The 16,263-nt window shown below is 41.6% G+C and overlaps 1 protein-coding gene across 3 annotated transcripts in view; it reads right to left on the reverse strand.

Moving 5' to 3' along the window:
* The window catches only part of PLCB1 (phospholipase C beta 1), a 457,336-nt gene that overhangs the window by 57,165 nt on the left and 383,908 nt on the right, over positions 1–16,263 (reverse strand). For all 3 annotated transcript variants that reach the window (XR_011854040.1, XM_072140489.1, XM_072140490.1), the window contains 7 exons: positions 15,839–15,938; positions 14,179–14,283; positions 12,756–12,865; positions 7,231–7,363; positions 6,880–6,942; positions 4,248–4,467; positions 1,581–1,761 (listed from right to left, as the gene is read on the reverse strand). Coding sequence is in view for 2 of the 3 variants with exons in the window: in XM_072140489.1 (XP_071996590.1) it covers positions 1,581–1,761; positions 4,248–4,467; positions 6,880–6,942; positions 7,231–7,363; positions 12,756–12,865; positions 14,179–14,283; positions 15,839–15,938 (912 nt within the window). In the remaining variant the exon portion in view is untranslated. The remainder of the gene's footprint in view (positions 1–1,580; positions 1,762–4,247; positions 4,468–6,879; positions 6,943–7,230; positions 7,364–12,755; positions 12,866–14,178; positions 14,284–15,838; positions 15,939–16,263) is intronic.

Below are 16,263 nucleotides of genomic sequence, written 5' to 3' on the forward strand. Positions count from 1 at the left end.
CATCACCTGAGCGCTCATGGCTCCGCCGACAACTAATTATGCATGCCCCCCCCCCGCCCAGTCCACTCTTCACAGAAAGCTGGTGACCTCAGCCCACTGTCCGCAAATCACTTGATTACCATTCTTTGCGCTGTCAGCGAATGCGCTAGATTTGCAGAAAGCCGTCTGATGTTGCTGGTAGTCTGTGAAGAGTATGCAGGGGGTTGCTGGTGGAGCCATGAGGCACTCATGTAGCGTCACCCTGAGCACCTCAGGCTCATTTACATATCTTTACAAAGTTATTTTCTCTGGAATTATAACTAATAAAAAACACTGCCCACATCCTCTAGAAGTAACGAGCAAGCTAATTAGGAAAGTCTACAGCCAGTAATCTGGTGGTAGATATCCTTTACATTTCATTAATGTATTAACTGCATAGCCTACTGGGGTGTGGAGTAGCCTTAGCTCCCAGTGCCCGCCCAGGCTAGTACACGCCCCAGTAGCCTCTGCAGGTAATTTACATATTAATGAAATAAAGTTTTAACAAGTTCAGTTAGGTTCCAGGATTATTAAATTACAGATTAGGGCAGAGGACGGCAGGAGGAATCTACCATTAGGTCTACTTCTGATGGTAGATTCCTCACGTTAGGTTTCCTGTAACTGAATGTATCTTTGTGGAAAAAAAATCACCTTTTTGTCAATTTTCCCATAAAAGTTTTTTCAATTTTACAGGATTTCAAAAAAACCTTTAATCAAAATTTTAAAAAATATGTACGCCATTAATCCATCACCGTTTCTTCCTCTAGCCTAGACTCTTTTCATCTTATTTTCAGATCATTTTGGAGATTTTTTTTAAAGAGTTAAATAGGTTAGTTTTTACATAAAAGAAGGGTTCTATATTTCATTGCTTTCCTGAAGGTACTAGTAGTTTAGGTGTAAAATATGTTGACATAGTCCCCTCAAGATCCTGCTAGCATAGTTTGAAGATACAGATGCCATTTTTTCCAAATTTTGCTAAACGTCAACATAGCCATGTTTATCATAGACGACCTGAGATGTATAAATCAGGTTTCCTTACAAAGGTCATCATGCAACAGAACTATAAAAACTGCTCAGCTACTACATCACTTAAATGGGTTTTCCCATGAAACAAATTAGGCCCTATCCACAGAGATGAGTGGAGCAGCCGGTCACACATGGGGCCGGACTGCCCCGTTCATTTCTATGGAGCTGATGGAGATTTGCCGAGTGCTGTAGTCTGCAATCTTCATCAGCTCCATAGAGATGGACAAGGCGGCCTGGCCATGCGCAATCGACTGCTCCTCTCATCTTGGGAAGCAACGAGGGTTCAAACGAGGGTGCTTCGAACCCCATACTCGTGATCTGTGGGGGTCTCATCACTGAGACCGCCACCGATCACCAAGTTAGGCCCTATCCTTTGAATAGGGCCTAAATTGTTTCGTGAGAAAACCCCTTTAAGGGACCAACCAGCAATGTTACCTTCTGACATAGCGATAATTATGAGAAAATAGGTTACATGTTATTACCCGCACATAAGTAGAGCAGATTTCTGTGCATTATAAAGTCTCATCCTTACTGACCTGTTTGATATGTTCTCTTTTCTGATATTTCTCGCTGTAATACTGTTCCTGTCGGAGATTGAGAAGCTGTTGTTGCTGCTGTTCCTTCAGTTCTACCAATTTCTGTGCCATCTCTGCGTCTAATGCAGCTAAATCTTGTTCTACTGTAGAGGAGTTATGGTCCGGACTCCCAGATTCACACCTTTAAGAGCAAAATAAAAAAAATGTTTATAAAGAATCCCACTAATAATTGACTTTACCTGCATTCAAGTCCATAATCAAACTGGTCTTCCACTTTGGCAGATCTAGGTCCTAGCAAAGATCCGGAGAACCATAATCACCTTTCTGCTATGTGGTACTGGGTTGCCCTTACCCCGTCCAATCAGTGCTCAGTATTAAGTTGGAACTAAAATAATGCCCCCTACCTGGTACTTTTGGATACTTGAGCGAGACCTGCAGGAAATTGGACGCAGGACCCGAATCCTCGTCTGACAACGCACCACAGGATCGCGACGGGACGGGGTAAGTAAATGAGCCCCATTATCTCCAAATAGTATTGTCTTGAGAAGCTAATGATCTCATGACACACATATCTCGGCATCTCACACCAGGAGGAACAGTAAGAGGACCCATTTGTGTATAAATGGGGGGAACTATTCCGTGTTTTAGGGTATGAGCACTTCATTTACAGCTTTCATGAATGCCGGCTCAGTGCACAGCACCGAGTTCATTACTTCCTACTAACAGCGACAACCATCGCCTCTCCGGAGATCTCTGTATTAGAAGCTGTGAGAGAGAAAATTGCCATGTTTTCATTACAAGCCTCATAAGACTCCAATTTCACAATTTCCACTGTCAGCAAAAAAAAATGTTTATTTTCGTCCTTCCTTTTCAGAACGCGGGCAATATCACCGACAGACGCCTTCATAAGCCGTCATTCAACGCAAAATCCGGCAAAATGCTGATTGTCGCACTGTGGCTCGTGTTATTTTCTGCTAGAGGAATCATTATTAATACCCATTGATAAACCTTTACTGTACTTGCTCTGCAGTCGCCAAAGAAAGATCTGTCTAACCACAAATTGCTTTTCCTCTCTAATGTCAGAGCCAACACAGTTTCTCGCCTTTAAAGTTTACTCCGTGGCTGCCGCACATTCAATGTCTTGAAGCTTAGTGTTGGAAGGTGGAATGGCTAGAACGGCTCCAAGACTAAGCTTTTTTTTTCTCATTTTATCAAGGGATTTAAAGCACAGGATCAGCCAAGGAAGCAAGAAACAAAGCTATAAAAGCAAGGGAGACTTAAAGGGATATTCCAGTTATATCAGGTCTCCTCAAGTTCACACAAGAGGGAATAACTTGCATATATGACTGGGACCCTCATAAAGAGATTGTCATTGGGGCAATCATTGTTACCCGATGACAGATTCCCTTGGCTATGGCCTGTTCATTTCAAAAATGCCTTTGTCAGGAATATGAATAAATCCAGTGCATTTTAATGAATTATTTTACATTGCCAGCTCCCTGCCAGCAGTGTGTAGTGAGTCCCGGAAAGGGGAGGAGGGATTGAGGAGAAGATGACCTGTGCTGTTTGAATTCCCCCCCCCCCCCCCCGGGACTCACCACATGCTGCTGGCAAAGAACCAGGTAATGTGAAATAGTCAATTAAAAAACACTGGATTGATACATATTGTTAACAAGGGCATTTTTTAAAATGAATATGCCATAGGCTATTGAACCTATCATGAGGTAATAATGACCCCGTAGCTGTGTACAATCATACAAAGCTGCATGGTGTTTTATTTGAAGTTGTGAGTAGCAGCAGTACTGTGAAAATTGCATTCACATTTATGAACTGCAGCTGGGCCTGGAACGCGTAGGCGTATTGGTAACAGTTCGGGTGGAGATATAACACACCAAAAAGTCCAGATACAATTCTGGAATAAAAAATATTTTTTTATTTTCACAGTACTGCTGTATGGCTAAACAGATCTCCGGGGTCAATAAAAACAACGTCTAAAGCTTTGTATGGTCAAAACTGTTGACAGATTCTGCTAAAACATTCATTCTGGGGGTAGGGGGAGATATGGAAATAACCTATAAAGTTATACAATGTGCCATAAACTGTACCAAAATACCATATAGTGCCATAGGCCAAGGTCACTATCACAATACCGTACTACCATATAGCCATGCACAATATGTATACCGTGACCAAATAATAGGTTCAAAAACTTGGTCTACATAACATTGCTTGACAATGATGTCATAATCTAACACATAAAAAAGATGTAATATTTATATAAAACACAGTGCAACCAACCAGTAAATGTTACTATACAGTACACACTGAATAAAGAACACCATCTATCTATCTATCTATCTATCTATCTATCTATCTATCTATCTATCTATCTATCTATCTATCTATCATCTATCTATCTATCTATCTATCTATCTATCTATCTATCTATATATCTATCATCTATCTATCTATCTATCTATCTATATATCTATCATCTATCTATCTATCTATCTATCTATCTATCTATCTATCTATATATCTATCATCTATCTATCTATCTATCCTTTTCCATATCTATGTACTCAATCATAGAAGTTTTGGCTCATACTGATTATAGTATTTTTCCCCTCTTCAAACTACTAGTCAGATTGTAGTTTTTTCCCTTACTTCTTTTTGCTGTCTTTTCTCGCAGTCTTCTCCAGGACCGCTCGCCTCCTCAAGTAATCGTTCTGAATTTCGTTGTATTTTGTGGTGTGCTCCTTGATCAAGTCAGTGGTTTTCTTATGGTGTTTTTTTACAAGATCTTTCATCTCCTTGTAATGTTTCTTTTGTAATTTAACAAAGGACTTCTGCTGTTTCAGTTCATCGATAGTCTGAGCTTCTACCTCTGCGAGAAAAAAAGAGACATTAAAAAAGGTGTTTTTTTTCAATGAAAACTTTAGGAACATTTCTCAACCCAACTGGCTGCATTAGGATGGCTGTTTTGCCCCCCTTCTTCATAGACCTTAGACCTTATGACTTTTAAAGGCATTTATGACTTTATGGCTAAAATCTGTTCTGGGAAACCAAGACCCATCCAGCTGAGGTTTCTCAAGGCTACATTCACAGGGCCGTATGGGGGACGTATATATAGCTGATGTATATACACCGTATATACGTCCCCCATAGACGGCAATGGCCTCACTGCGTCGTATGGGAGTGGTTCGGTGCTGCACACATGAGGCACATGTCCTATCTTTCCCCGGAATATGACAACGTGCGCCATACATCACTATGGAGAGGGGCGGGGGCGAGCAGCGATCACACCCTCCTCCCCTTTCTGGCGCGGACGTGTGCCTGCCATGCTACGGTATGGTGGGCACACGTCCGTGTGAATATAGCCTAAGAAGTACAGGGAACGATATAGTTTTCTCTATATAGATGTATATTGTAAGATATTGTAACATATAATACAACTTAACATATATACTCGAGTATAAGCCTAGTTTTCATAAAAAAAAATTGTGCTGAAACCCCAAACTCGGCTTATACTCGAGAAAAAAAATATAGGTTTTACCATGTTTTTGTGGTAAAGTTAGGGGCCTTGGCTTATACTTGGGTCGGCTTATACTCGAGTATATACTGTAATTTATTTTCCTTTTTAGACTGATGATTTTGTTGCATAGTTAGCCTTGTTTTCATGGTGGAACAAATTTTCAGAAGGGAAAGGGACAATAACATATCTAAATATCCCAAGTAATGGTCGAGTGGGCTTATCTTTTAGGCTGTGTCCAGAACATGGCCAACATCTTGAAAGCCACCATATTGGATCCAGGGTAAGCTTTTCCAATTGAAAGGTGGTCATGTAGTATGTCAAAAAAATTGATTACCACTATCAGAATCACAATAATTTGTGTGGTTCAGACAGAAAGTATCAACAACAGAAAACATCCCCTGTGATGCACAGCTATTTGATGTGTTATCCATGGTGCTGAACACTTAGCTAAAGGGGATGAATTCTAGTCTTCTCTGATTTGCTACATGACCATCTTCCTATTAGAAAACCCCTTGACCCTATAGGATGGTTTTTAAAGGCATGTTTCTGGCATAGCTTAAAAGATAGACCCCCTCACCCATTACTTTTTGGTGTATCAGATATGTCAGGTTCCTTTTCATTACTGCAAGTGTCCTGGGACTAGTAAATCTCTTTGATTTGAAAGAACTTTCAAGTCAAAGCTAATTTATTGAATATTACATGGTGCAGGGGCCTGTCCGGAGGAGCAGGACTCATTGGGGCTCATTTACTAAGGGTCACGTTTGTCGGACTGTTTGCCGTTTTCGGGGATTGCACAGCTTCGATAGGTATTTTACAGGGACCTGCACTGGGATTGTGTCGCATGCAATCGTGAGTCGCAGTGTGCTGGCTGCCAAGCAACACAAATGGGGGATGTATGTGCCATCGGACGATCCGACTGATTCGGACTGAGCGCGGGATTTAACTTTCAAATTGTGTCGCAAGCCCAAGCACTTGCATACACCAGGAAGAAGATGGTGAACTCCGTCGGACCTGAGCGGGGATATGCAAGATATGCAGTGAAGATATGCGCACGATCTTAGTGAATCGCGGCAAAGTGCATTATCCTCGGACAATGCACTTTCGGTGAACACCAGCGGCTGCGTAAGTAAATGTGTCCCAACTTCATTGTATTCCTAGAACCTTGCTAGAACCTAGAGTCCTGCTCCTCCCTTCAGGCCCTGCTCAAGGTGAATGTGACTTTATGTCTTTAACCACCATTTGACACTGCCCCATCAGTGCCAATAATGTCACAATGTCCTACTCACAAGACACACCCATATGTGTCATATGTTCTCAGGAGGAGTACCAGAGGAACACTTCTTTTTGATTAAAAGAGATGCTTAAATAAAATTTTTATGGGAAAAGGCATAGATCCTTGTAAAATAGAGGAATCATATGAATATCATTTTGAATCATCATGTGGTTAATGAAGGTTATAGGGGTAGTCCCATGGGCAGCATGCATCCCCTTCTCAGAGCCCCAGATGTTGAATGGAGAGGACACTTAAAGGAAACCTACCACTTCCAAAGGAGGTTATAAGCTGCAAATGCCGTGCACCAGCTCAGGGTGAGCTGGTGCTGGTGCTGGTGCCGGCGCTTATTTTCGTTATGTTTTTAAACAGATGTAAAGTGTTTAAATGCTTTAGTAATCTTTATATACAAGTAGCTTCACCGCACCATGCGCGCGACCACTTCCTATTCAGACGCACAACGTGATCGCGCGCACATTTTTTAAATCTTTTACCTGTTAAAACACTCAATATGAGGTCCTCAGCAGGGGCAGTCTTAGCAGGAGCTTTTACAGAACCTACAATTAAAAAACAACATTATTAGGGTCAATCTTTCTTCTTCCGTCTCATTATCTCACAATTGACACAATTGCTCCCAATGTCTATAATTTAATTAGATAAGGGTGTTCTATATATATCACTTATTTCATAGAGAAATCCCTAATTCCAGCAAACTTCAGAAAATTGGGTGCAACAGGAGAAAAAAAATAATAAAAAAAATAAATAAAATCATAATTTGACATTTTCTTTTTTGAAATTTTGAAATATTGGAAAGCACAGGGTCCGATCATACAGATATTTCCTACCTGGAGGGGGCTGGCTGTGCACGGCCTGGGACGCCGGCTTCGGTGTGAGGGTAGAAGCATGATTCAAGCCATTTTCTGCTGGTGTCGGCCTTGGTTCGCTATTGTTTTCTGAAGGAGCATCACCAGCTTCCGCCTGCAGAAGATACCAATATGTCCTGTTAGTAAGTACCGCTGGCTGTATACTATCTCCAGGTATTTATTTCATCATAGTAGTGGATTATAATATAGATGGTAGCCCGGGGCATATGGAGCCCCAAAACACCCACCAAATTTTATATTGAGAAGGACCTTTACCCATGAAATCCTCATACATCTGCTCTCAATACACATGTACACAAGAGCTATTTCAGAACTTTTGAAGGTCCTCCGAAGGTCCTGAAACTGCAGCAGCCCCAACACAGAACTGTAATACGTTTAGGAGGAATTAGGATCTGACAGACACTGAAAAGCCACATTTAGAAGACAATTGGGGCTTACTGGCAAATAATTCCATAGAAAATATGCAAAAATAAAGTTTGTGTTTTTAATTAAAGAAACTCTATATACCATAACTTATATAATGAAGTAAATGTACAACATGGAGACATCTGTGTTATATATACAGGCGGTCCCCTACATAAGAACACTCGACTTACATACGACCCCTAGTTACAACGGACCTCTGGATATTGGTCATTTCTTGTACTTTAGTCCTAGGCTACAATAAGCAGCTGTAACAGTTATCACAGGTGTCTGCAATGAAGCTTTAGTGTTAATCCTGGTTCTTATGACAACCCAACATTTTTAAAATCCAATTGTCACAGAGACCAAAAAAGTTCTGGCTAGGATCACAATGATAAAATATACAGTTCTGACTTACATACAAACTCAACTTAAGAACAAACCTACAGACCCTATCTTGTATGTAACCCGGGGACTGCCTGTATTATTACTGGAGCCGGGAGCATTATGTAATTTTTTTCATTCCAACAATGAAATAAACTTTGGCGCCATCTAGTGGTTTTTATGCATCTTTACATCTAAACTAAAAAATATTGCTGTTAAAGATGAGGAATTGATACAAAAGGGACATTCTATTTATTTATAACTGTTCATCATAAAAACAATAATATTTATTAGCTTAAACTGCATCACCACTGTAAACTTTAATATCTAACCCCTTATACTAATTGTGATAACTAGGGAGTCCCAGCACCCATTAGAAGCTGCATTTTGAGTGATATCGTATCTTGTGATTACTTGATGGTCCCAGGACCTCTTAGATGCCGATTGTATAATCAGTGACCTCAGTTCTTGTGCTGACTATGGGGTCCTAGCAAACACACTGCAGTGAAGAGACACTTATCTGCTATCCTGCAAGGGTTGTCCAATGTTAAATTGATATGGAGGTATGACCACAGGGTCCCCACTTATCATGACAAGGGGGTCCCAATCCCACTAATTAATGGAGTGTCAGCAGTGTCGGACTGGCCCACCATAGTACCAGAGGGTCCTCCGGTGGGCCCTGACTCAACCCAATACTGATCCCCAGAGGTCCATCAGAAAACAACACAATTTGGAGGCTGCTAGAGTATATTTCCTGTGGAATAATCAAGAGTGGGCCCCTAGATTGATTTTCTCTGGTGGGCCTAAGGAAACCTAGTCTGACACTGGGTGTCAGGTCTAGCTGCATGTGTCATCTCATTCTATTCAAAGAGTATGCAAGTGTAGACTACGGGGCTATCTCCAGCACCAGCACTGATATTGAATATGGTGGTTGGACATTGGATGGAGCAGTAACAATTAGAAGGAACTGGATCCCATTTTGGTAATCATCTAATGTCCCCTAATCTGTGCATGGGGTACAACAACTTGAAGAGGAACAGCCCATTGTTCTAATCTACCATAAAACACTAGTCATTCATGGAAAGGATAGATATCAAGTTATCAGAATCCTGGTGTTTGGGTCCAGTGGATTCCTGTGTACTCCTGAACAGATTCTTACCTCTGCCTATTAGTTATTGGAAGAAACTGCTGTCTTTGGAACAGAAATGCATCGTACCATCACAGCGCCATACATTATGCAGTGGCTGTGCTCGATATTGCAACTGAGTCCTACTCAATGACAAAGGATCAAGCTGCGGCCAAGTACGGTATGAATTTGAGATCTCTGGCCTATGAACAGGTTTGTGGTTGTGGACTATACCCTGATCTAATATTGAGTATCTTTTGTAAGGATAGGTGATCAATAAAAAATGAATTAAACTTTATCACATACCACCAATGTAATCCCATGGAGATACGTGGAGATATGTAGGGGGTCATTTATCTTTTCTTTTGGCTTGTTTTTGCCTTTTTTTTGCTTTTTTTCCCCGTCTCCTATTTTGGATATATATCAATCTCACGTTTTCCTTGTGTTAAATGGTTTTATTTGATCTCTTTTTGCAACACTTGTCTCAAAAACGCTGCGCAAATGTCTCGAGTCACTTCTTTCCATTTTCAAAATTTTCCTTAAAGGGGACCTACCACCACGATTCTACCTCTAAAGGTAGAACGGGTGGTAGGTGGATGAATGGGACGTAAGGATAGCCCTTTTTGGGCTAATCCTTACGTCCCGGCTATCCTTTTGTAAACTTTAATCAGTTGATATGTTAATTTAATTAAGCGGCTACTGGGGTGTGGAGTAGCCGGACATGAGGCTACTAGTCGCGGCTACTCCACGCCCCAGTAGCCTTGTTCCTCCGCCTACCATGTAATCTTCGGCGCGCAGCACCTCGTAGCTGCGCGCCCTCGTCCGAGCACCCGGCGTCTGCGCATGCGCAGTAGCGCCGGCCTCGGAGCTACGGCCGCGCACCCGTAGGTGCACGAGGGCGCGCAGCTACGAGGAGCTGCGCGCCGAAGATTACCCGGTAGGCGGAGGAACAAGGCTACTGGGGCGTGGAGTAGCCGCGACTAGTAGCCTCATGTCCGGCTACTCCACGCCCCAGTAGCCGCTTAATTAAATTAACATATCAACTGATTAAAGTTTACAAAAGGATAGCCGGGACGTAAGGATTAGCCCAAAAAGGGCTATCCTTACGTCCCATCCATCCACCTACCACCCGTTCTACCTTTATAGGTAGAATCGTGGTGGTAGGTCCCCTTTAAGTACGGGTTAGTCTGGAGTTTTTTTTTTGCTCAAAAAATGTTAGACAATTTGAAAAGATAAATGTCATTTGCGACATTTAGCACATCTGGAACAGAAGATAAATGTGTCTTACTGACGATAAACAAACGTCCGGCCGACTTCAGCGCACATTTCAAAAAGTCGGAAAAATGGCAATGCGCCAAAAAAGTCTCAGAAAAGAGAGAAAGAAAGGGAGATAAATGACCCCCTAAGTGTTCATCATGCTCTATATTTACACCAACAGGTTCTGACTTTTTTACCAGAGAAAGGTCAGAGATGAATAATGTTCTCCTAGAATAGCATCTCCCGTGACTCATGTCCTAGATAGGGTGGTCTTAGGAGACCGGTGTAAGTCAGGTTTAGTCTTATGCCCTCATTCACACTAATGTTCCTTGTGGAAGGGCGGAAGCTCGACATGTCTTGGAATAGAACTTTCCCAGTGTGTGGATGTTATCATTCCAACAAATGTAGGTCAAACCGCAACAAGCCATTTATAATTTACAGGAAACTTTAGTGTATTTTTATCCGTACAATTAAAAGAAGTCGAGGAGGAGCACCCGACCGCTATGAAATCTCTTCTCAGAGCAGGTGGCTGAGCGCTCACTATACATTATTTATATCCCTGTGTAATACACTGGAGCAGAGTCCAGGGCTAGTGGATACATTGCTGGTGGCTGGCTTGCTAGGCTAGTGTATCATATACATTATACTGCTGATATGTGGCCCCTGTGCCATGCTGTATACTGAGTATACTGGGCATATTATAGTAGATGGGTAGAGTACAGTAACTGGGCATATTATATTAGATGGACACAGTACAGTATCCTGGCATATTATAGTAGATGGGTAGAGTACAGTATCTGGGCATATTGTGTGGAATTGCTCTGGTAGTTGACTGGTAGCAGTGCAGGAAGCAGGGACACACGCCAGTTTAAAGTCCAACTTAAGTGTTTTATTCACACTTGCAAAACAGAACACAAATTCAGCCTTGGCTTAGGCACATGCAAAAACGTTACAAAAGTAACGACTAGGCGCTGTCTAACACATTTGACGGACCCTAGCTATCCGGGTACTAGGCTGCCTGGCACCCGCTCTTGGCCAGCAGCAAGACAGGAGGCCCTCAGTTACCTTTGCTGTAAGAATGCAATCTCGCTTTCAGCTCTCCAGGTAGGGCCTCTCCTACTGCTTCTGGCCTGCAGATTATATCAGGCTCTAACGAGGCCTGTGACCCGCACCTGTGGGCTATACAAAAGCCCAGGACCGAAGCCCGGGTGGAGTAGGAGTCCCACTACCAGCCTACCTCTACTCCATAATAAGCAGGCCCAGTACGGACATTACAAATGTGTCTGTGTTAGCTAGGCCAACACAGACAAAACAGACTATTCCTGCTTATCATGTCTGCATTAACCCTTGGGTTACTGCAGACAAACCCAGGGCTTTTACCACCTGCATTTCATCTGCCTGTAAGACAGATAGCGGTTTTCCCAAATGACACCTCTCACTTTCTCACAATATATATGTAGATGGGCACACTACAGTAGATGGAAATATTGGAATAGAGGGGTACAGATGGGCACTGTACAGTATCTAGGCATATTATATTAGATGGGCACAGTACAGTGTCCTGGCATATTATAGTAGATGGGTAGAGTACAGTATCTGGGTATATATATAGTAGATGGGCACACTACAGTAGATGGAAATATTGGAGTAGAGGGGTACAGTACAGTAGATGGGCACTGTACAGTATCTAGGCATATTATATTAGATGGGCATGGTACAGTATCCTGGCATATTATAGTAGATGGGTAGAGTACAGTATCTGGGCATATATAAAGTAGATGGGTACAGTACAGTATCTGTGCATATATATAGATGGGTAGAGTACAGTATCTGTGCATATATATGTAGATGGGCACACTACAGTAGATGGAAATATTGTAGTAGAGGGGTACAGTACAGTAGATGGGCACTGTACAGTATCTAGGCATATTATATTAGATGGGCATGGTACAGTAGATGAAATATAGTAGATAGGAACAGTACAGTAGATGACATATAAGAGATGGGCACAGTACAGTACATGGTTATAGTACAATGCATGACCATGGTACAGTACTGTCATCTGTATATGATACAAGCAGCACATGTACAGTTTGCACAATATCTGGGCATATTATAGTAAATGAGCATGGTACAGTAGATGACATATAGTAGATGGGCACAGTACAGTACATGGGTATAGTACACTACATGACCATGGTACAGTACTCACATCCATCTGTATATGATACAAGCTTGTGTACAGTATGTTCAGTAAATGTACTATCACTTCTCCTAACATTAGAAGATGACTGACACGTTATTGCTATGACTCTACCTCCTTCTTTACTTCTTCTTCATCTTCCAGTGTGAGGGCCGCCAGCTGTCTTGATCTTTGTTCCATCAAATTGACATATTTAATTGGATTGGACAAAGCTTCAATCACATCTGGATAGAAAATAAGTAATAAAAGGCACATGAAGAAACAATTTAGGGATCATTCATCAAATGACATAATAAATAAACTGGAGTGAGTTTGGTGGCTGTTACAATTGTTCATATAGTAAAAACCCCAACATGGTTCTAGAAGGCGAACTCCTGCTGCCACCTTGTGGTTATAGTGATTGTATCATGCACATATCAGTGGTTGGAGGGATGTGCAGATGTCATTGGAAGACAGTAATGACAGCATAGCGCTTCCCATCCATCGGAGCAAGCAGGACATGTGACACCACAAGAAGTCCCGAGTTTTGCTGCCCGGGGGTTATATGACCCATAGCGAACAGAAGCGAATGCCAAACTTTAACAGGGTAGCATAGGATCTGAACCCATAGTATGGGTTACCTATTAGAGCAGTGCTGGCAAACCTATTGCATGGGTGCAATCTGAGCCGTTCGTGACCATCATCCAACAGATTGCCACTCAAGACTCAAGGCCTCTTACTGCTGCCCCTGGCCGCCCAGGAAGTGCTGCACTCAGCGCAATTTTAAGTGACACATCCTGAGCTTCCTGGGATTTCAGAAGAAGGTGGGGACAGACCTGGGTTATCTTTGGAGCTCCTGCTTCAGGCCCTGTGATTCTTCTAGTTCAGGGGATAATGGAGGGAAGCTACAATGATAATCCAAGTTTCTTTGCCTTTTCTCTACTGTATTGGTGTCCTTGGGACACTGATATGACTGAAAGTTGTGACTTGCAGGGACCAGTAAGTTACTGCTTAAATTGGCAAGTTGGCAATTTATGATAAATAACTGGGTTTTAGTTGTAGTTTTGGCACTCAGGTTCTAGAAGGTTCAACATCACTGTATCAGGGTCTTGATATACCGGCACAGTGGCACTTTAAGGCAAGCGTGTCTTGCTAACTTTTACATATTGATGACCTTTCCAAGGGATAGGTCATCAATATCAGATCAGTGAAAAGTTCTGAATCGGAAGCAAATCAAGTAAATGGTCACAGTAACACGTCTTGGCCACTTCACAGAGAAAGAAGTTGTTCTATTGACTCAGTTCTTAGTGTTGATCCTAGAGGCAGCCACAAGGGATCTCACAGAACTATCCATAAGTCATAATTATGAAAAAAAATCCCTTTAAATACTGGGTTAAATGGACATAATTTCACAAACGCTGTGAATTCATGAAAATTCACCAGGGCCAGATCCATCACTTGAAGGACCCCCAACGGTGCTCATCTGACTGTAAGGGGGTCTGTAACTTGCATGGTGCAGAATTCTGTGTAATATTTGGTATTTACAGTGCATGCATACCTGCGAATGTGTCAGGGACGTAATCCTTCACCTCTATGTAGACGAAGATGGCCGGTAGGGTGAGCGGCACGTTCTTCTCATTCCTCAGGCAGATGTAGTGAAAACCTGAGAAGCAGAATGATAGATGTCTCATCAAATGTGAGGAAAGGGCACAGCGCTGGTAAGAGATTTTTCTTTCTATATGAAAAACAGCAGCTGAGAGCTTTCTGCTTCCTGATCTACATAATAGAATATCGGACACATCCATCAAAATAAATCTGGAGCACAACATTCTGTGTGATCTTAAAGGTATACTCCTGTCTCTGCTGGTGCAAGTCCCCCGGTTACATACAGGATAGGTTCCATAGGTTTCTATATAAACGGTACATTTTATAATTGTAGATCCAGACAAAATTTTTTTTTGTCCCAGTGACAATTGGAGTTACAAATTTTTTTGCTCTAATGGGACCAAGGATTATCAATAAAACTTAATTCAAGACACCTTACAGCTGATTATTGCAGTCTGGGACTAGCGTCACCAGAGATAACAGTGGATAGAGAGGTCCGTCTATATCAAGGTGTCGTTGAGTTGGGTGTTTCTTAAGTAGGAGACCGTCTGTATATACAAATTAGGGCTAAATAGAGTTGTATAAAATTTTGGGTGCCAACCTGTTTTTTGATTTATGACTAATTGTCAATTTTTCATTGTACTATTCACAATATTACCTATGGGATAAGACTCAAGGGGACTCCAGATTTTACCCCATTTAACTACTAGTTTCCTCAGTTAGGGTATGAAATGTCCTTTTTTCAGAATTCCCTTTTTGTATTAAATCTTGACCCTTTACTTATAAAGAAATTGTCTCCAAAGTCATATTAAAATGATCTGAGAAGAGTCACTTTTTACCTGGATCAATTTTAGAGACTGAAAAAGAAGCGTCACTTCAGATGTCACTATCTTAGGCTCTATTGAACCTACGACCATGCTTTTCGTATCATATTACACATAATAATCTCATATTCTTACATCTGACTGGTGAGCTAAGGATCCAGAGATACTGGAAGTTAAAGTAATTGATCTTTATCTGCAGTAACTATCTCTGGGTCTGAAGCTCATAGAACCACAAGTTTGATGTGATTTGAAAGGTGAGATTGTATCTGTAATATGATTGAAAGGTTCTATGTAATATAAAGCCCAAGATAGGGGCATCTATACTCTAAATGTGACTCATCTCAGGAAATAGTGATACTTCTCAGCCAATTTATGGCTTTAGATGAAATTTGTTTGTAGGTAGAGGGACTAGATTTCACATATAAGAGGAAACTCTAGAAAGGATATTGTATACCCTCCCCGGGGGTTGCTGGTAGTTCAGGGGAGTAAAATATGGTGACATAGCTGCTTAAAAACGCATAAAGCAAAATGTAAGTTTCGGAGACCCTTCTACTGAATTTCATACAAACTTTAACTGTATTAAATCATTAACTGAGAATATAACTCAAAATTGTAGAATTATAATGACCCCTGTTAGGATGAATCTGGACAGTATCTAAACCTCATGCCCCCATGCTCAGACATGGCTTTCAATATGAGTGGATACTTTATTTTATTGTATTTAGACCTCGTGAATTTTTTGTTTTTGCTCCATTATTAGTTTGAGTCTATTATTATATATGTCCTTACCTGGACGGATGGCAGAGACAGGTAATATCCGATGACCAATAAATTTTCCTCCTTCTTCATATGCTGATATTCTCAAGCATGCCAAGGAGGGAAGCACTACCTGTCAGAAACGTGACAAATCCACAAACATTTGTATCATGATTTACAGTGTACATGATATTATATTACACTACATTCTATACATTACAGTATATTATATTACACTACATTCTATACATTATATTACACTACATTCTATACCAGTGGTGGCGAACCTCTGGCACCCAGGCCACATTGCCCCAGCACAGAGTTCTCCAGACATGACTTAAATTTAGGCTGCATTCACACTACAGTATGGGGGACGTATATAAGGCCATACACTTCTATGGGCTCGCGGCGCCCTACGGGAGCGGTACGGTGCAGCACACGTGCGGCACCGTACCGCT

Source organism: Engystomops pustulosus, chromosome 3 (genome assembly GCF_040894005.1).
Source record: "Engystomops pustulosus chromosome 3, aEngPut4.maternal, whole genome shotgun sequence".
Classification (NCBI taxonomy): Eukaryota; Metazoa; Chordata; class Amphibia; order Anura; family Leptodactylidae; genus Engystomops; species Engystomops pustulosus.